The 22,275-nt window shown below is 46.1% G+C and overlaps 1 protein-coding gene across 4 annotated transcripts in view; it reads right to left on the bottom strand.

Moving 5' to 3' along the window:
- LOC144764025 (uncharacterized) overlaps window positions 1–22,275 on the bottom strand; it is a 297,464-nt gene that overhangs the window by 148,900 nt on the left and 126,289 nt on the right. For all 4 annotated transcript variants that reach the window (XR_013596298.1, XM_078650155.1, XM_078650158.1 and 1 more), the window contains exon 8: window positions 15,299–15,523. Coding sequence is in view for 3 of the 4 variants with exons in the window: in XM_078650155.1 (XP_078506281.1) it covers window positions 15,299–15,523 (225 nt within the window). In the remaining variant the exon portion in view is untranslated. The remainder of the gene's footprint in view (window positions 1–15,298; window positions 15,524–22,275) is intronic.

Below are 22,275 nucleotides of genomic sequence, written 5' to 3' on the forward strand. Positions count from 1 at the left end.
TTTCTGTCTGTACTCCGCAGAAGGAGAGCAAACAACTCGACAAGTGCTGCCTTCATGTGTGGGTAGGAGTCTGCAGCCTCATCCTCCGGTGTGAGCAGTCTATTGCTAGCAAGTACTGGTACTAACTCCCAGAGTAGTGTCACCCGGTGTTATGTACCCACCTACGTCTTCAGAGCCCTCTCATATGAGGCCAGCCTCTTGTCTATGTCATCTCACTGGACATAACTAAGGAGAATTATATTGGGCGACCTTAAATCAGGTGCACCCGTCACCACTCCAGTAACCATTCTGCTGCCACCATCTTCTTTGGGATCTAACCCGAGTCAGGCCCTCCTCTCCTCCAGGGCCAATCTTCTCTCAGCCAAGGATAGGGCTCTTTCCTTAACAGTGCTGCCAGGCACTCCTACAGGGACCTATGGCTAGTGACAGAGCCTGCTCTAGAAGCCAGCCTTGGTTGGTGTAAGGGGACAGGCTCCCTCCTGCTCCTCTCAGGATACTGTTGGCATCGTCCAGCACATTACCTTCTTCCCCACTACTTGGGGCCATTTCCTCTCTGGGCATGGAGGTACTTTGTGGGCCTCTTCCCGAGCTTTGAGGGTCCTGATCAACTCCCTTTTCATGGCTTTGGCTCCCATGTTGATCTTCCAGTCCTTACAGAAGACTCTCAGCTCATCCCTTCTGTATGAGGGAAGGTTGGTCATATCGACCTCCATGTATTCCTTGCTGGGAGAACTGGCTTACGACAGCGGAAAATAAAACAATCTAACAATGGAGCCGGTGCCCTTGCACATATCCACTAATTTGAGTCATGATACCTCGTGACTAGTAAGACTTCTAAGTAAAACAAGTTGAACATGTCTGAGCCCAACAATAGATAGCAGGAGTATGCACAGCATGTGTATCTACAGCTACACATGCCACAAACATACTTTTCCAACACTTTCCTTCTACATTAAGGAGAACCCATTGACAAGAGGAAAAAAATAAACACACAGTCAGTGGTAGATGAAACAGCATCCTGACTACCGATTCCTCCAGAAAAATCTCTTCAAGGTATTTGATGTTGTAATGTAATGTGGATATGTCGGGTGCGGTTTGTCACCCATGAGGGTACCAAGGTGCGGAGTAGATTAGTGTAGGCGTGTGGTGAGGCGGTGTCTGGATACAGGCAATCTTTATGGACACACAAGAAAACCAAGTGATTAGCCAGGTACTTAGCTTCTTGCGGAATTCAAGAAGTGAGGAAGAGGCCCGATGTGCTACTTGAAGTCGTTCCGGGATTTGGCAGCTTGGTAGGAGAATGATCGACCTCCTGTTCTGCTTCTGTGGATGTGGGATGTGTTTGCATGTGTGCAAGTGAGTGATGCTGAGCGAAGTGGTCTGGTGCGTTTATGGCAGTGAAGTTGGAGATTGAGGTATGCAGGTCCAGTTTTGTATAGTGATCGGAATGCGTGTGTGGGAAGTTGAACTGGAAGCGCTTTTGGGTGGGAAGCCAGTGGAACTCTAATGAGGTGCGAGTTTGGCACGGGACGTCGAGAGAGAGTCTGGCCGCAGCTTTTTGGATGATTTGAAGTCTGTGAAGGAAATGGGTTGTGATTTTGGAGTAGCATGCATTGTTGTAGTCCAATCTGCTTGTTATTGGGTCTTTGGTGATGGTATGCCAGGTGTCTAGTGGGAGCAACTTGAAGAATGTATGTAACATTCGGAGGATGCGGGAGCATAAGGAGGTTGCGGCGTTGACCTGGGACTTAAAGGTGAGGTTGGAGTCCAGGATGAGGCCTAGGGTCCTAGCGTGGTCGGTTGAAGTTGGGAGTGGGTCCAAGATTGGCAGGCCACCAGGTGGAATCCCAAAGAGAGCTCTTATTCCCGAAGAGCAACACTTCAGTTTTGACTGTGTTGAGTTTGAGGCATTTTCTTTCATCCAGTTGGCCACGCTGGTCGTGCATTTTTTTAAGTTTGTCTTGGTGGTGATGGTGTCGTCTGAGAGGGAAAATAATTAACTGGGTGTGGTCGGCATAGGAGATGGTGTCGATTTGAGAAGCCCAGCCAATGTCCCATTTGAGCATTTCCATTAAAGTTTAGCACTTCTTTCAACAAAGGCTAGTCGCAGATGAAGCACTTATGCTCTAGCACACATCATGACAACAAAAAAACATTTTTAAAAATCAGGTCCCTGACAACTGAGGCAAATTATCATATTTTCAATGAAAGATGTAAAATGCAATGAATAAAAAATATGCTATATCAATAATTTCTCCCAAAAGAGGAAAGAACAAGCATTGGCATAGCCAATAGGTCTCGCCTTTGGGACCTTATAAGTATTTAGTTATGCAGCACAATATCCTTAGTGCAACAACATCAACTGTTGCATGGCTAAACACTTTGCTACTTCAGCAATACATCTGAACCTGTGCATTCTCTCATCATTTCAGATTAGGTGCACATTATTCGTAGTAGAATTAATTAGCACCCAGTCTTATTATGAGTAGGAGTAGTAAAAGTAGTCGCGAGAGTAGTAATAGAAAGACTAAATTGCTCACAATTGATAAGTTTTAGAATTTCAGTAGACTGGGAGGCAAATTAAATTAGGATGTTTTGTAGCGTCAGGTAGTTTGCTTCAGAGGGCTTTTATACATCTTAACATGCAAAGGGAAAAGATAGCAGTAGCACTTAGAAGCACGGACATAGGCAAGTGAGATGTTAGGTGGGTAAATAAAATAAAACTGGAAAGAACGAGGAAGACAGTGGGACCCAAAGTTCCAATTGGATGCTGTATACATTGAAAAAGCCAGACAGGTTCACATGGAGCCACGATGATCTTGTGACCCCCCTCGGGGCGTCCTGGCCCCAGCTGCAGACAGTAAGCCTGACTCATACAAATGGAACCAAGTACAATGGATTACTCTGGTGGAATTAATGAGGGCGCAACAAGCTCAAGGCAACCTCTCTTGCTTCTGCCCAAGGCACGCTCATTTTCACCAATGCAGAATTAATATGCCCAGTTGAAAGGCTCACGGTTTTATTGCTCGTTGAGACAGGAGTCTGTGGGATTATGCAGGACCTCATGGGTAGGAGGTGAAAGGGTGTTGCTCTGGCCCTCCTCTCACCCCTCCCCCTTTCCTTGGGATTCGGGCACTTAGGCAGACAGTATATTATATATTTTGCAGTCAGCAGGCAGATGGAATCCGCATAATACAATCAGACTTGTGAGCGCATGGTCATCGAGGGGAAAAATGCCAGCATGATAAAACTGTCCGCTTCATGTTATTATCCCGCCGTTCCCTTTTAATTATAATGCATCATGCTCAAGCGATCACTTAAAAATGTCATTGTCACTAACTAGGTCTAAACCAGAATAAAATAGCAAAGTGACAACAATAAATCTGCACACGCCCTCCCTACAAATGCAAAACAGCGAAGAGACAAGCGAGAAAGAATGAAGCAACGTGAATAAAACTGCCCAGGGATAAGAACAAAACAGCAAAGAAATAACTAAATAATGGGGGACAAGCAACAGAACAGCGGGGAGCAGAAGCTAAACAACCGGAGGCACAGTAAGGAAACACAACTCAACAATTAGGACACAACAATGAAACACAAAGGGAAAACCCTCAGGGCAAACTAGGATGCACAGCAACTTAGTTAAGACAAGTGGTAGGGTTGAGGGGAGTGCGGCCGACAGCACACAAAGCGTTTCCCTTCCGGGAGCGAGCCATGGGCACCATGTGTTTGTAAGTTAATTACAAACATATGGTGTCAAGCTCGCTCCCGCAAGGGAATCGCAAAACGTGCTCGCGTTGCCAATGAAGGCAATGGAACGCGTGCACGTTTGTGTGACAAAAGCCAAAGCGATTGCTTAAGGTCTTTTTCCTATGCAGCACATGCCCGCTGCGTAGGCGAGACCTAAAAAGGGAAAAAAAGAAGGCTCATTACGAACACGGATGCTGCAGATACTAATTTGATTTCTGATATACAGAAGTCTACAACTGATGAACTGCACATTGTGTTCCAAAAAGGACCACTTTGCTTGATCCATAACAGCAGATGGTGGGGGAAAAAAAAATGACATTTCAAAATATGCTTGAAAAAAAAGTAAGCACAAATATATATTGCATGTTCTCATGTGTTAGTATATAATTCTAAAAGGTTTACTTCAAAGTAGTATATGAATAAACTTGTTCAAAATAACTTTAATCTGCAAGTTACCACTGGAAATGTTATCTTGCTGGTTGGGACTAACTGGGGGCCTCTTGTCCCCCACCACCAAGATTCTATTGGACAACAATGGTTTGGAAGTGTATTTATTCCTTAAGGAATATGCCCATGCATCTGGGATCGTTCCCAGAGTTAAAGTTACTCAATTTTGATACATACACGTATCTTTTGAAAAAGGTCGAATTCCATTTGACTGGAGCATCAGATTTCACATTTAATCAGCTCTGTTCCCAAATCTTTTCAATCGTACTTAGTAGGTGAATTTGCTTATTTTCCAGCATCAATTGTACGCTATTTCATTTACAGTGGGTGTGATACAGGCCTACTTTTTGAATTACAATAAAAAGCTGCTACCACGTCCAAGCGTCATTAAATTAAAAAAAATACTCGGTAGGGGGGGAGGGGAGACAATGCACCTAGCACAGTTGACAAGTTGAACTTGCATTTCTTTGACATTCATTTTTCAAATCCAGCTGAGGTCATTGATGGGAAGGGGTGATCAATGCTTTATTTCAGTGAGCAACCAATCGTTCATTTGGGTTTAATCATCATTCATTTTCAAAATTTGCACATGGGTTCTGGGTGTAGATAAAAATTTCGCCTATGGTGAGTAGCGCCAAAGGCTTTCTGAAATTCACAAATTAAAAGCAAACAAACATCTTTACAAATCCAAGTGCAATATGGGGATTTGAGAATTAGAAATCCTGACAAATCGCATGAAAACACAAAAGACAATTATTTATTACAAGACTATTCTATAAAGTTAGTTGGTAATGGAGTGCAAAGGGCCTTTGTCAGCTGTTGTGAACCTACATGCTATTTATACTGTGTATCACGAGGTAGCAAATACACCCTTTGGTTAGTAACCATGAGTGGACCTAGTAACAACTTTATTTTTGATATCATATTGGTAACTATATCAGATGACTATTTCTATATTGGTTTCATTACCTTTATAATACATGTAAGCCTGCAATTGCAGTATTAAAAAGTTTCGAATTCCAAATTAATAGTGCAGATGTGACGTCTCTAGCCACCTGTAGTAAGAAAAAGACGTAGCTGCTCAACTGTAAATGAATATGCTACTTACCAGTATGCATCTGTTCTTGGCATGTAGGGCTGCTAACATTCATATCTTTTGCATAGATCGCCGCCTAGTGTTGGGTCCGGATGATCGCACATTGTTGTCCTGGAAGAGTCTTCGAAGTATCCTGAGATAGGTGGCTCCTCCCCTGGACTACAGTGCGCATGGGCATCGGCTCCATCCCCAGATTGTTTTTAGCCATTGTGGCAGAGATGGAGTGAAAAGTGTAAAGGATGTCCATGCTAATGATTGAATGCAAGAGTATATCTGCAGCTGCGACAGGCACCGGGGAGGAGGGTGGGCGATATGAATGTTAGCAGCCCTACATGCCAAGAACAGATGCATACTGGTAAGTAGCATATTCAGTTCGAGGCATGTGGGCTGCTAAATTCATATCTTTTGCATAGAATATATAGCAGTCCCTCCATTAGCGGCGGTTGCCCGTGCCAGCTGCAGAAACCTGAAAAAGTGTCTTGAGAACAGCCTGTCCTACAGCTGCTTGCTGCTTGGAATGCACATCAACACAGTGTTTTGTAAAGGTGTGCGGTGTAACCCATGTGGCTGCTCTGCAAATGTCTTCCGAAGGAATGTTCCCCAGGAAAGCCATGGATGCCCCCAATTTGCGTGTGGAGTGCGCCCTTGGGGGTATTGTTAAGGTACGTTTAGCTTTTTGATAACAGATTTGGATGCACTTAACGATCCACCTGGCTATTCCTGCTTTGGAAATAGGGTTGCCTTTGTGCTGTGGCGAGAAGGCAACAAAAAGTTGTTTTGTTTTCCTAAAGTGTTGTGTCCTGTCAATATAGTACATCAACGCCCTCCTAACGTCCAATGTATGGAGCATTCTTTCTGCCACCGTTTGTGGGTTTTGGAAGAATGCGGGCAGGTCAATAGTTTGGTTGAGATGAAACTGTGACACCACCTTCGGAAGGAATTTTGGGTTAGTGCGTAGTACCACCCTATTTGGATGAATTTGTATGAATGGCTCCTGGATTGTGAGCGCTTGCAGCTCACTGACACGTCTTAGTGACGTAATAGCAATAAGAAAAGCCACTTTCCATGTTAGGAACTGGAGTTCACACGAGTGCAGTGGCTCAAAAGGTGGGCCCATCAGCCTGGTGAGGACCACATTGAGGTTCCACACCGGAGCTGGCGGTGTTCTTGGGGGAATGACTCGTTTCAGACCCTCTAGGAAGGCTTTAATGGCAGGCACTCTGAAGACAGAGAGATGTTGCCTGTTCTGAAGATAAGCTGCTATGGCGGATAGATGGATCCGAATGGAAGTGTACGCTAGATTGCACTTGTAAAGATGTAACAGATAGCAAATGATGTTAGGGATAGATGCATCTAGCGGGTTTATGTTATTGGCTGTACAGTGAATGACAAAACGCTTCCATTTTGCAGCATAGCATGCTCTGGTAGTGGGCTTCCTTGCCTCTTTGATGATGTCCATGCATTCTGGAGGTAAGTGAAGGTAGCCAAACTCTAGGACTTCAGGAGCCAGATCGCCAGGTTGAGCTGTTGCGGATCTGGATGCTGAATGTCTCCATGGTTCTGCGTCAAGAGCCTGGGTGTTAGGCGCAGCCGTTGATGCGGCACCACTGAGAGTTCCAGAAACGTGGTGTACCATGGTTGGCGTGCCCACGTTGGAGCAACTAGGATGAGTGTCATCGAGTGCTGCCTTAGCTTTCTTGCCACCAGCGGTATTAGAGGTGCTGGGGGAAAAGCATACGCAAATCTACCTGACCAGTTCATCCATATCGCATTCCCCTGTGACTGTGGGTGAGGGAACCTGGCGGCAAAGTGTTGGCATTTTGCGTTTTCCCTTGTGGCAAACAGGTCTATCTCTGGATGACCCCACTGCTGGAAGTACGGGCGGAGTACTGATGGATGTAACTCCCACTCGTGCATCTGATGGCTGTATCTGCTGAGCAGATCCGCCATCTGATTGTCCTTGCCCGGGAGGTGTTCTGCCATGAGGAAAATGTTCCTTTGAATGGCCCACTTCCACATGCTCTGAGCCGGATGAGACAGCTGTGGCGAGTGTGTGCCTCCCTGTTTTTGAATGTAGTACATCGCTGTCATGTTGTCCGTCCGGACTAACACTACCTTGTTGCACAGATGTACATTGAAGGACTTGAGCGCCATGAAGATTGCCTTCAGTTCTAGATAGTTGATGTGCATCTTTTGTTGCTGCGTCGTCCATAGTCCCTGCACTGTGTAATTGAGCACATGAGCTCCCCATCCCTGGAGAGATGCGTCCGTTGTCAGGATAATCTGAGGCACTGGCTCCTGGAACGGTCGGCCCTTGCAAAGGTTGTGTGGATTCCAGCAATGCAGAGAGTTGTACGCCCGACCGGTAACCAACACTAGGTCTGTCATTTGTCCCCGAGCCTGTGTCCACTGATTTGCTAAACATTCCTGGAGCGGACGCATATGTAACCTTGCGTGAGGGACTATGAAGATGCAGGACGCCATCATGCCTATCAACTGCATGAACACTCTCGCTGGAAGCGAGTGTTGCGGTCTGAACCTTTGGATTAGAGACTGTATGCTGTCTATCCTGACCTTGTTTGGCTGAGCCATAGCAGTCAGGGTATTTATTGTCGCACCCAGAAACTGCCGCACATGTGCTGGTTGAAGGTGCGACTTTGGGTAGTTCAACGAGAAGCCCAGATTGTGAAGGAGGTGAATGGTGGTCGACATGTCCGCGGCGCACTGTTGTTCCGACTTTGCTTGAACGAGCCAGTCGTCCAGGTAGGGGTAGACATGTATGTTCTGCCTCCTGAGGTGCGCCGCTACCGTCGCCAGACACTTGGTAAACACTCTGGGGGCGGTGGTCACTCCGAAGGGTAGGACTTTGAACTGATAATGCCTGCCTTGGATAGTGAACCTGAGATACTTTCTGTGGGACGGGTGTAGTGGTATGTGGAAATAAGCATCCTTGAGGTCTAAGGTTGCTAGGAAGTCCCCTTGGTTCAGCAAGGGAAGAATCTGTTGCAGTGTAAGCATATGGAAATGTTCTGACAGTATATACAGGTTGAGGGGGCGCAGATCTAGAATGGGTCTGAGGGATCCGTCCTTCTTTGGAATAAGGAAGTACAGGGAATAGACCCCTGTGCCTTCCTCCTCCACTGGCACGAGCTCGATTGCGCCTTTTTGCAGCATCACCACTACTTCTTGCTGCAATAAGTGCAAGTGCTCTGCGGACATAGGCCGTTGCCTTGGTGGAATGTTGGGTGGAGTGGACGTTAACTCTAGACAATAACCGTACTGGACAAGTTGTCTTACCCACCTGTCTGTGGTGATGTTTGTCCAGACTGGCAGGAACTGCTGGAGTCTCCCCCCGACAGATGTTAAATGGTCGGGGGGCAGTGACAGAGAGTCACTGTTTGTTCGGGGCAGAGGAACGGGAGTTGTTGTTTCCTCTGCCACGTCCCCTGGTGCTGTTTCCTCGATAACCCCCTTTATTCTGCTTGGGGTACGAGGACTGTGCTCCACCTCTAGTGAACTGTGATTGTTGACCCATCTGTCCTCGGGTAACACCACGTGCACCTGAGCGACGAAAAGTGTTTCCCCGGAATTGTTGTGACTGAAGGGCCCCCATAGACTTAGCTGTTTCGTTGTCTTTTTTAATCTTTGAGGGTGGTGTCAACATCAGGACCAAACAGTCTATCAGGATTGACGGGCTGGTTGAGTATGGTTGTTTGAATGTCTGGTTTAAACCCTGATATGCGTAGCCACGCTTGTCGTCTTAGCATGACGCTAGTGTTAATAGCCCTAGCTGCTGTGTCTGCGGCATCAAGTGCACACTTTATTGCTGTGTTGGAGATGAGCTTTCCCTCCTCTATGAGCAGTTTGGTACCCTCTTGAAACTGCGTAGGCAGGTGTTGTAAAAGTTGCTCTAGGGTGTCGTAATGCGCCCTATCATAAAGTGCCAATAGCGCTTGCGTGTTTGCTATACGCCAGAAATTGGCAGCCTGCGCAGCTATTCTTTTGCCCCCTGCCTCAAGCACTTTAGACTCCTTGTCTGGGGGAGGAGCTTCACCCGTCGTTTGGGAGTTCGCCCGTTTGCGGGCATTTGCGACTACAAGAGAGTCAAGAGGCAACTGTCCCCGAATATATGCTGGGTCTGCAGGTGCCGGCCTGTATTTCTTCTCGATGCGTGGGTTGACCACTCTCGCTCTGGTAGGCTCCTTAAAGATCTCCGCAGCATGTTTAAGGACACCTTTGAGCATAGGAAGTGTCTTGACTGTTCTTTCAGAGACAGAAAAAGTGTCAAATAGAAAATCTTCCTCCACTGGGTCAGCATGCATGTCCACGTCATGATTAGCAGCTGCCCGTTCGATTAGTGCATGAAATCCTGCAGAATCCTCTGTTGGGGATGCACGTGCACTGAAAAGCTGTGGGTCTTGCCCCACTTGTTGGTTTCCCTGGTCACCTGTGTCATCATAGGAATCCTGTTGTGCATCAGGGTCATTGATGGGGAAATTGTACTGGTCATCTTGTCCCCCCTCCTCTCCCCCAGAGTGGTCGGGGGAAGGTGTTGGACTCCTCCTAGGCGGAGGCTGGATAGGTTCAACCAGGGCAGGAATGTCCTGTGCAGGCCTTTTCTTTTTTAGTGGAATAACATAGGAGTCCACTGGTTGGGAAGTGATTTTCCGCTTATAAAGGGTCAACTTGCCAGTGTCCGCGTCGACATAATGCTCAGATTCTTCTCCTGAGTCGTGTTGTCGACCCAATATTCCACCAGACGTGGAAGATTCTGATGTCTTTGGCGCCGTCTTTGGTGCAAAGGCTTTCGGTGCCTCCTTCGGCGGCAGAATGTATAGAAGCTTGGCAGTAGGCTTTGCAGGCACGTCCAGCGTCTTCTGGTGCGACGGCGCGGGAGCCGACGCCGCAGTAGCCTTCTCACGAATTCTTTGCAGTGAACTAGCGATGTGAGATGCGCCACCCACTGAGGCACCTGGCGCCGACGAGGAGGCCACCAACGGGCCTTCGCCTCCGACGTTCTGTGGATCCTTTGGAGGCTTAGACGTCGACGCCGCAGCTTTAGACACGGAGTCTTTGGACCTATGAGTAGAGACTCCGCTCTTTGATCCGAGGGATTTTGTAGACTCCGCTTCGATCCCGCGTCCGTCTAACGGTGCCCCTGTCGGCACCGAATGTTTGTCGACGACTTTTGTGGACTTTGCCGGCGTCGCCCCGGTCGACCCTTGACGGACGACCTTCTTAGAGGACGCATCCCCCGCCGATGACTTCGGCACTGTCGAGTCGACAGTCTTCTTCGACTTCTGTGGCCCGGAGGTCGACGGAGCCGATGAGGTAGCAGGCTTCGGTGTTTTAGATGGAACGTCCGCCATCTTAGGTGCACTCGAATCCGGTAGTTTCGGTTTCGATTTGGCGTCGGCCATTTTAGGTGCAGTCGATACCGATGGTTTCAGTTTCGGTTTTGATACGGGCTGCGTAGCCCCCGCAGGTATGTCCGTGGCCGGGCCTGAAGGCGGGGCCGTGGCTTGCGGTGCAGGGTCTTGGGTAAGGCCGAGTGGCGATCCCGTGACCTGAGCCTGATCCGTGTAACTGTCGGGGCATAGCTCATCCCCTGAGCTATCTTCCGCGGCCCCATAAACCTCTTCGTCGTCCCCTACCTCGTCGACGTATTCAAGGTCTTGGTCCATGACCCCGTCGTCTTCTTCGGTCCGTCGCAGGTGGTGAGATTTGAAGATGATGGCTTAGGCTCTCTTCTTCTGGGCCGTCGAAGATGTTATCGGGTGCCGGGGCCGCCCGCCGGGCCTCGAGGCGCACCGCGCGCCGAAGCTTGAGCGTTTTGTTCGACCTGAACTTGGAGCAGGCCATGCAGTTCTCCTCGTTATGGTCTGGCGAGAGGCATTTATTACAGACCGGGTGCACGTCGATATGTGGGTATTTGGACCCACATACGGGACAGTATTTAAACGGGCTACGGTCCATGTTGAAAAAGTCGTGGTCTTGCTGCGATGAGAAGGCCTCAATGTCCGAAGAGTAACTCGACTCCGCAGATTCCGCCTCAAAGAGACGGGAGAAACTCGAGACCGTACGCAAACAATACCGACGTAGGTAACGAAGGCCTTTTGGCCTTAAAGAAGTAAGTTCTCGGTTCCGACAGAGACGTCGAGACCGCATCCGAACCCAATGGCGGAAAAAAACAATCTGGGGATGGAGCCGATGCCCATGCGCACTGTAGTCCAGGGGAGGAGCCACCTATCTCAGGATACTTCGAAGACTCTTCCAGGACAACAATGTGCGATCATCCGGACCCAACACTAGGCGGCGATCTATGCAAAAGATATGAATTTAGCAGCCCACATGCCTCGAACAACGTATTACATCTGAATTGTGATGTATAATGTCCAATGACCGAGCCAGCAGCCAAGGGCAAAGGTAGGTCATGGAACAACTTTTCAGCTGTAATTAAAACAATGAAAAGGAAAACTGGCTATTTGCTATTGTGATGTGTTTTTCTAAAATTAACAGTGATCAGCAGTAGAAAGAAACTTTTAATCCACGTTCAGGCCCATAAAGTGAAGTCCAATTCTTAAAATTATTTTCGTATAGTTGTCATTACTTTTGTTTCCAAAAGGTGGGCCCACGTGAAATGGAAAAGTGATCCCTATTTAGATTGATAATCTTTGCAACTTTTTGACTTTACCGGACTTTGGCACTATTCTGACCTATGGATATAACACTTACCGGGTGGAAGGTTTTCCACATACCGCCCAAACAGCCCTGAAGAAGTTAAGGTGTACAACTTCTCGACAAAACACGTGTTGGCTGGCTTGTTGTCCCTTAATTGATTTTCCAACGACACAATGTTGTGAACATTTGATTTTGTATTGCTTTACTTTTGGAAACAACTGTAATGACATCTATACAAAAATAATTTGAAGTATTGGACTTAACTTTATGGGCCTGAATGTGGATTAAAAGTGGGCTACTCACTACATACAATTGTATTGACGATTTTTAGAGTGCTCAGATTTGAAGTTTGACTTATTTTGCCCCCCTTGGGTGGGCAGTGTGGGATTGTGGATGGTAACCAATCCTTTCCTAGGAGCACCACATATACTTTGTATATGATATATATACACTTTCCCCTAAATAAGAGTGCAGTGTGCGCATTTGCTTGCTGTATACCTGGTTACTATAGCCTGTTTGAGTAGAGAGAAACTTATGGCAACATGTTTAATTTGGAGGATAGTTAAGTGCAAGAAATACCTATGCATTTCACAACTGATTTACATTAAACTGATTTGAATACTTTTCAGCAACAAATTAAACACAAAAAATTATTCATTTCATGCTACAGATTCTGTTTTTATTCTTCATGACTGTGACCATACCATTTCAAATATAAAGAAGCAAGACCCCAATAATTTAAGATGTTTGTTGGATGACTGATGGTGTGTGAGCATGTAATATAAGAAAAAGATTCCTTCTACCGTGCATCATTAGGATACTGCACGTCACTATGAAGTTCCATGAGCATTTAAAGGAACATGGACTGTGGCCTCGTTCCTATATATGGTCATGGAATTCCTCTATGACTTGCAATATCCTTATAGTGTATGGAAGGCAGTATTTTATTTCTTTTAATAAATGGTCACATGCCATCAGTCATCCCACAACATCTTAAATTCTTGGGGTTCTTTATCCCTTACATTAGAATGTCTGTCAATTATCACCCTGAATTCAAAATGGTGTCAGAATTTAATTAAAAATAATAGCACACTTTTTCCCTTTTGCAGATGGCTGAATACATTATTTATAACAGTAAAGCTGCCATTTGGGGCTTTAGCCATTTTTCAAATTCAGCAACATTGTTTTGTTTCCATTTTTGTCATACACTTTTAAAAAGATAGAAATGCAATGCCCATATTGATTTATTTTTTTTAAGGTGTTGTTTAAAAAAAAAAATGTTGAACGTAATCTAGAACTTTTTCTCTCTGTTTTGAGCTAGTTCTGAGATCCTGCAAGGTGGCCTGACAATTACATTTTTATGAAGTTAGTGAAGCCAACCTCGATAGACTAGTCCTACAGAAACATTTTATCCCATACATGCGAGAGGCGTTAGTGGCTCATTGCTTACACTCCAGGATTTGTGTGCGGCGGGCCAGGAAGAGAAACCAAAACGGTCACCGTCCAGTGGCATTGCTGTGAAAGCTTCTGCGCATAGTGTGAAGGCGCAGTCATTTCCCCATAGTATTCACAGTGCCTTCGAACTCAGCTGTTGGGCCACTGGACTCTTGCTTCAGTTTTAACATCTTTGGGCTTGCACCTCATGTTCTGAATTATCAGGCAGAGCGCGGACTTAACTTTAAACATAAAGCAGTCTAGATCAGGTGGTGAACAGCCCGAGTTGAACTGGTCAAGTGTGCGTCACTGGAAGAGAAGGATCCGACTCACCGGGGCAGACATTACTCACAAGAGTGAGGAGGAACTTAAACTTCAGTGGACCGTCATGGGGTAGGCTGATTCTTCCCCAACAGTGACACCTTCTTCTATTTCTGAGCTTAAAGGAAGTCTCTCCTTAACCCTACAGCGCAGAGACCGAGTGGACTCTGGAGCTTACCTCCAGCCTCTTCATTCGTCCACTATCTACGCTGTATTCACAACAGACCATTTTCAGGAGACCTAATAGTAACTGTAGGACAGCGGAATCAGATGGATCGTTGTTCCCCAAACAACCCACAGTCCTTCTAGCGATTGACAGCAGGAAGTAGTACTTGAACATGGAGTGTAGCAGCATATGCAGCTGGAACTAACAGCATGGAAGAAATTAAAACACCAAACCGTTTGACACAAATCCAAATGCAAGGAAAAAGGCGACATAAATGTGTAAAAAAGGGAGGACTGCTGCGCGTCCACATACTATAGGAGGAGGGGTCAGGACTGCGTGCACTTGCTTGAGCAGCTTTGGTACTGCATGAATGTTTAGCAGCTTGGTACCCTGCCACTAGGAGGCAAAGTATCTGCTGATGGGAATAAGAGAGTCATGACATGGTAGTGGAGTAGTATTTGGAGAACACAATGCATAAGGCAAGAGTGTCTATAAATGAGTTATGTGCCTATGCAGGTGTGCCATTAGCTCCTTCCACTTGCAAGGCTAGGCTTATGTAATATTGCTTTACGGTATAGCTCACTATGGTACCGTTAAGAATTCCAAGAGTGCTTGACACATTCATCTAGATAGGTGGGTTATGTGTCAGATCACGTATAACAAATGTCACCTATGATCATATGATGGTAAAGTACCCAATAGTGTAAATACATGGTATAACCACCCCAGGCATGTGAGCCTTCTACAATTCTGCCCATTCCACGTCAAAGGTGACAAAGGAGACGAAGAGTTAGATGTCCATGGCTGAACGGCCTGTTGTAGCATGAGAACTGTCCATTAATCATAAGTTCCTGATGCATTTCTTTTACATCCACTGTCAATGAACACAACCGCCAAAATAATACAATTCTTTGGATATGTTCTACTGTGTTAGGTGAAGTTTTATCTACAGCCGTCATATCTCTGCATTGCGTAAAGCTTCCCAGTTTTGTGAGTAAACTACATGGTATTTCTGTAGATCAGAGATGTCTAATATACTTCCAAAAGGGCAGATCACAGCTAGATGTTAAACATTTCTAAATTAAGTAAATTATCTTTAATATGAAGCCTTCTACTAATACCCACTAATCCTCACTTCACCGGTTCGATGCGAACTGTACAAATGATTTAAAATCAAAATGAAACTGAAGTTACAAAAGGTTACCCCAAAAATCTGGCATGTATCTGGGCCTTTTTGACCTGCGTTGGACACCTAAACACTATTCGAACATTCTAAAGGCTTGACATCTTAGTCGTGGCCGATTGTACCCAGGTCATGAAGGTTTCTTCCACCCACGGGACCCTTGCAAGCTCTGCACTTCGTTAGAGGGGCTCTAGGCGGACGAACACAAAAGTCAGCTCACCAGATCTGTATTCGCATTCGAAGGATCCGTCCATGAGGTATCTCGGTGGGCATCTCTTCTCCCTCATAGGCCTCTGTGGTTGTTGGTACACCTCCTCCTCATCATCATTGTCAAAGCACACAGGAATGATTTCTTCGACTTCCCCCAGAGATGCCTCATGCTGCGAGGGGCTTTCTACGTAATCTTCAGGGTCAGTCACTGTGACTATATTTATGGTTGCAAAATCTACAACAACAAAAAAAGACTTCAGTCACTGTGGACAATATTTGTGAGGAACTAACCATATAAAGTTACCCAATTCTTTTGAATTTGCGATTACCCATACGTTTGTATGAAATCGGGAACAGACTGCAATACTTCCCTCTACCCATATTATTAAGATTGCATATTTATTTAACCTTATGAAAAAAAGTAATTAGGCAAACCAATTTGCCAGACCACTGAGCAACAGGAACCAATGGGTTTTAGACACTGGCATGGCATTAGGGCACACCTCTTAGGGCTGTGCACTGCATTTCGCAGTTTTCCGGGGTCCTCCGAATAGCCATAAGGACCAAGTCTAAGGACGGTATCTTTCTATTGCTTAGTCCAAGTAATCCTTCAATGGCTTAACGAGATGTGACAGGAGAGAAACATGTCACAGGGAAAGTGATTACGTTTTTTAAAAAAAACATACACTCAGCACATTTTGTTTTCTGTGTAAAATCAGTTTCCAAATGTGATCACCAAGTTCTATGTATGTGTTTAAAAATATCACTTTCAACCACTGCTAAACTTATTTACACATGGATATATGGAAATCATACAAAAATATATTTACCCATTTCTGTGATACCACATGAATGTCATGTTTTTCCAACACACATATGCCGTCAGGAGGCAACCTCAGATCACAAACCTCATGCACTAAAGGTCACATTTCTAAAATGATCACGGTTAGAACTGGGGGGCTCTACTTGGCTGAGGCAGTTGCCTTAGTCCAAATAGGGACCCTTGCTCCTTTCTAGTTAGGGAAAGGAGGGACACCCTCTTTGATAACCTCTGTTCACCCCCTGGTAGCTTGGCACAAGCAGCCAGGCTTATCTTCAAAGTAATGTGTAAAGTATTTGCAACCCCACTCCCAGTGACACAGTGATAACACCACAAATGGATACCACACTGATGTATTTATTCATTTATTTAAAAGGTTTTATATAGCGCTGGCTAGACCAAAGGGTATCAGAGCGCTTGTTGAGAAGGTGCAGCTTAAGGTCTTTTTTGAAGCGGAGGTAGGAGGGGTTGCAGCGTAGGTCTTTAGGGAGTGAATTGCAGATAGTAGGTGCATTTCCAGTGAAAGAACGCGTTTGTGTAGCTTTCTTTCTTAACAAGGGACTAGCAGAAGAGTATTACAGCTCCTCATTTCTCTCGAGCAGCCCACTTTGTGGAGTTTGTCTGCAAGATACACTGGGGTGTGTTGGTGAAGGACTTTATATTGAAAATAGCAGTATCTTTATCAAGAAGAAAAATACGGTAAGACCACACGATAAAAATCCAACATATGCGTATTCGTAATATTTCACTTTGACGGTTATTAGGCCAACACTTGTAGGTTCTTGCGGTATTAATGATCAGTTCACGATGTTCAAATGCAGTTCTAATGCAATGCTATGCAGTTCGTAATCCAGTTCGTATTATCACACCAATGCAGTTCTTAATGCAAGAATAATGCAATCCTCAATTCAAGTAATCACACAGTTCCTAATGCAAGAATGTAATCCTCATTGCACGTAATCAGGCAGTTCCTAATGCAAGAATAATGCAATCCTCAATGCATGCAATCAGGCAGTTCATAATGCAAGCAGAACACACTCCTTAATGCAAGTAATAAGGCAGTTCGTAATGCGAGAATAATTCAATCCTCAATGCACATAATCAGGCCGTTCGTAATGCAAGTATAACGCACTCCTTAATGCAAGTAATACCGCAGTTCGTAAAGCGAGAATATTTCAATCCTCAATGCAAGTAATCATGCAGTTCGTAATGCAAGGATAAAGCACTCCTTAATGCAAGTAATAAGGCAGTACGTAATGCGAGAATAATTCAATCCTCAATGCACATAATTAGGCAGTTTGTGATGCAAGTATAACACCAGGCCAATAGATGCAATTAGCGCGGGCACCAGTAGGCCCCAACCACAGACAACAGTCCTGAACTTCCGAGGGTGCCCCCAGTACGGTCTGGCAGATCAGGGCCACTCGTCTAACGAGATGCAGCGGGAGGGAGACTGGAGCACTCCTGTACTCCTTGTGCACGCCTCCCCAGGCCACACGCTTGCAGCTCCCGACTGGAGTCCAATCCTTACCTGGGGATGCGCTGCCTCGCGCTCTCGCTCTCCCCCCTCCCCGTCGATCAGGCATCACGCTGGGCGCTCCCGATATCGACGCAACTCAGATGCAAGGCGATGCTGTAGCCAGACAGGTTACGGCGCTGCCTTCTCCGTTGCTGACGATCTTGGGAAGATTCCTATTGTGAACAACGAATACCTCACGACTTTCTTAGCTTTACGAAATCCTTCAGCACGTTGCGGCTCGAGCCGGCGATCTTGATCAGTTGGGTTTTAGGCCACAGTCCTGGGCCAATGCTTACGACGGTCTCAGGCTGCAAAAAGCACACGCGCACAGCGTCGCTGAGACACACTTGGAAACTTTGATGTTACTGAGCTTCCACAAGAGGGAACCAGCTCTCCTCGGGCCCTTGGGGACAAGTTACTTCAGGACACAGCAAAGTCCTTTCAAGCAGGGGTACACAGCAAAGTCCCTTCGCCTCTCCTCAGGTAAATCAGCAAACTGCAGGCCAGCCCCAGAACACACAGCAAGGGTCAATCCTTCTCTTCGGCTGTTCTTCCTTGGCAGAAGTTACGCTTGACCACAAAGTAGTTTCAATCCTTTTCAGTCTTGATCAGTCCAACGTTCAGGGGTTTCAGTTCTCGTAGTTATACCCCTAAATGTCTTTGAAGACTTTGTATTCAGGGGGGCACTGACCCCTGTCCAAACCAGTTCTGGGTGTCTCCCTGCCAGTGACACCTTCTTCCTTTGATAGTGGGGGTTTGGTTACTCAATCAATCAGCAGGAGGTGGAGCCATTCTTCTATGGCAGCAGCCTGGCCTCTTCACATCCAGGGGCCTACTCCTCCCCCCTACACTCCAGATGCAGGTCAGCCTGTTGATGTCTCACCTACTCCTCCCCCCGGTCAAGACATTTTCCAGGTCCCGTCACATTCAAATCCAGACAGTCAATCCACAACCAGGCAGAGACACATAATTGTTAGAACAAAAAAAACAACCACTTCTAAAAGCGTGGTTTCTAAACACAAAATTCAAAAACCACCTTCATAAAAAGATGTGTTATTAAATTGTGAGTTCAGGCACACTAAACGTCACCTCTCCATTTTAAGCCTATGAGAAGATAGGCTGGAAACATTACACAGCCTTCCCCATTCTGTCCTATGGGCAAGACGGCCTTGCAACAGTGAAAAACGAAATGGAGATTATTTCACTGTTAGGACATGGTACACACCTCAATAGATGTCCTACCTTTCACAGGCACTGCACCCTGTCCAGGGGGGTACCTTCGGCCGACTATAGGGGTGTCTGATGAGCATGGAAAGGGAAGGGTAAGGCCTGGCAAGTGGGTGCACTTGTCAGGACAACATGGCATTTACCAAACTGCGCACAAGCACTGCAGTGGCAGGCCGGAGTTCTCTCTTCAGAGCTACGTGTGTCGGTGACACAATTGGTGCTGCAGGCCCACTAATAGCATTTGCAATACCAGCCCTGGCACACATAGTGCACTTTACTATGGACTTTACTTGTAAGGCAAACATACCAATTATGGACAACCAATTACAATAACACTTTATACAGGGAGCACTTGCACTTTGACACTGATTAACAGTGGCAAAGTGCCCAAAGCATCTAAGTCTGAAACATGACAGAAAAATGTCAAGGAGGAAGGCAAAAAGCTTAAGGAACTTTAGCCACAAATGGCGAATCCAACAGTCAAAAACAATTGTCTTTAATTTCACTTAATACCGTCTTCATTAGTTCCAAATAAACATGACAATTTCACAAGTGCATAGCTTCTTTCCATCTGTATATGAATCTCATTCAGAACAGACCTTCATTGCAATTGCTTAAATACAATGAAACACTGAACATGAAATATATAAAAGGTCTACATAAAGCAATTATGCTCTAAGAAATAAGTGATCACGAGATGCAAGTATAGAAAACCATTAAGAAAACACGTAATGTTATTTTAAAAAATGTCGATAGTGTCATTGTATTCACATAGATAAAGCAACTATATTAAATGAAGGTCTCCTCTAAATGATATACACATGCATCTTTTGACAATCAGATAGTACTAATTACTATCTTTGTCTCAGTATATGTAATTTTATTTTTAATGATACCTGGCAGAACTTTTGTTATTCCTAACAATAAGTCCACTGAGGCATTTAGAGACCCCATCAGGCGGTAGACGACCAGGACGATGTTTTGCTGTTTCTGCCACCTCAAGATCCAGCTACACCCTGCTTGTTGCAGTACCATATGCTGGTCTTTCGATTCAACTTCCAGTCATCCTCTTATGATCCTAATAAGCTGTCCCCTGCTTGAGAGGGCAATGTGCGGCTAGAAAATGACCCCCATCCCCTTATGCACCTGTCACAAACAGACCAGGAATTGCCAGCACAACCTGTGGAAGCCAAATAAATGCTTGAATCCTCTGAGAACAAGTAACATTTATTTCCATCAACGCCCTGTCACAAGGTTTTCACAGCAGAAACATATGAGGATATATGCACCCATTATTAAAGCTGTTTCAGCCCCCTGCGTTTCGTCAGCTGTTTTTACTTCTCTATTAGAACTCACTTCTCCTAAATATGAACTTCTGAACTACTCTTGTGGTAAACAGAAGGTGGTTATAGATTTTATTTTTAAAGCAAGACCAGCAACAGCAGTGGCCAGCAATCCAGAATACTGGACGACAGACGCATTGATCACAGAAACGCTCTTCCTATTTGTAAGACACACTGAATGGTTTAAACAATTTCTATGATTTTAGTACTGAAAGTCTAAATGCCAACACCGAACCTGCAGGCTCACCACTTGACCTTTTGTCTAACAAAATATTTAAGAGTCTCACAAATACAGTCAAGCACAGTCCCTTCCTTTGCAAGCCAACAGGTGCGGTCCTCATCGCTGCAGCCTCTCTTTGCAGCAAGTCAGTTTTCCTTTAGTCCTCCTTCCAGTCAATAGGTGTGAGAAAGTGCCTCTTTTGACATGGTTAGCCCCCACTTTTTGTCCCGAAAATGATGTGGTTTTGATTGTAACAAGAGGGTCTGATTGACTTTCGTTCTTGCAGGGCTGCGAGCAGGCGGAGGCGCAGGACTACGAGTCCCAGGAGCGCCCGCCCGCCCTCACTGCTTACACCTGGGCAGCTCTCCCTGCAGGCTCCTCCCCCACTGGACCCAAGAAAAGGCAGCAGACACGGACTGTCGGTGGGTTACCTCGCGGTTTGTTTGTTTGGCAGCAGCTTCTCGGCGGCAGCAGAATTGACTCCCTTGCCCTCCGTTCTTCACCAGCAACTAGTGGTACCCGCTTCGCGGGTCCCGCGTCGTGAGGGCAGCTACTGAAATCCTACTTGTAACAAGAGGGGCTGATTGACTTTCGTTCTTGCAGGGCTGCGAGCAGGCGGAGGCACAGGACTACGAGTCCCAGGAGCGCCCGCCCGCCCTCACTGCTTACACCTGGGCAGCTCTCCCTGCAGGCTCCTCCCCCTCATTTAGATCATATAAGTTCAATGGTTTAGCCCCGCTGCGCGGGAGCGACCGGGAGAAGCCCGGGACAAGGGCGGGACCGTCTGTGGCCGTAGGAGGCCGGGCTGGGCCCACTCTCTTTTGTCTGTATTCCTTTGATCCTGTATGGACCTTGACACAGGTTTTGGATATGCCATCACCATCCCTGGAGGGAACACCAGCGAAGGTGGGAGGAGGTAAAAATGGAACTTTGGATAATTACTTTACTCGGGCGCAGGGTGACGGGGATAAGGAAACCTCTTTGGAGAAGCGTAGGGCGGAGCGCCGCCGCTCTATTGAGAATATGAAAAATAGGCATCTTAGTGATATCATCCCTTATCCTATCTCCCAAGAGGGAGGCTCCTTTAACGTTAGCCAGGATCTACTATCCCAAGATGGCGTCCCTCTACTACTGCAGGATAGTATTCCCAACCTTTGCTTATCCACGGAGCAGACCTTTGATGCCATCCCCCCCCCCAGTCCCAGCATTATGGCTGTTGATTTAGTCACTCAAACGCCCCCTGTAGTTAAAACAAGGAAAGCCAAGCCAAAGCAAATAGTTCTGGCAGAGGTGCATGGCCCACCACCAAATAAGCGTAGAAGGAAGATGAGGGGAGGGCAGGGCAAGTCTAAAATCCCCCATTCCGACTTCGGAAAAGCACCCAAGCCCCCTCCTACTTCTGATAGGTTAATACTGAATGTGCATAATGCTACTCCGGTTAAAGGTATTAAAACTAATATCGCTGACTCTGTTAGCGTCCAAGGGGTTAACCCATCTAATATATCATCCCCTGTTACTTCTATGGGGAATATAGAATTTCTACTTAAATCACTGCTTCTGCCTATTAGCGAGAGCCTGAAGAAAGTAGAGATCAGACTCACTATCTTGGAGGCAACTATAAGCAGCCTGAAAACCTTGGCTAATAAACAGAGCAGACCCCTTGATTCGAATCCCCCAACCAAAACTTCCCTTAACACCCGAAACCTCCCAATTAATGCGGGACCTTCTACGGTAACAGCTGATGTCCCCCCCCCGCAGCCACTCATGGCCAACCTAGCCCCATTACCATGTAATAAATGTAATATTCCATCTCTACAATCAGTAGGCCTAGTTCCCCCTGGCATACCCCCTGGCATAA

The sequence above is a fragment of the Lissotriton helveticus genome, chromosome 6 (assembly GCF_964261635.1).
Source record: "Lissotriton helveticus chromosome 6, aLisHel1.1, whole genome shotgun sequence".
NCBI classification, from domain to species: Eukaryota; Metazoa; Chordata; class Amphibia; order Caudata; family Salamandridae; genus Lissotriton; species Lissotriton helveticus.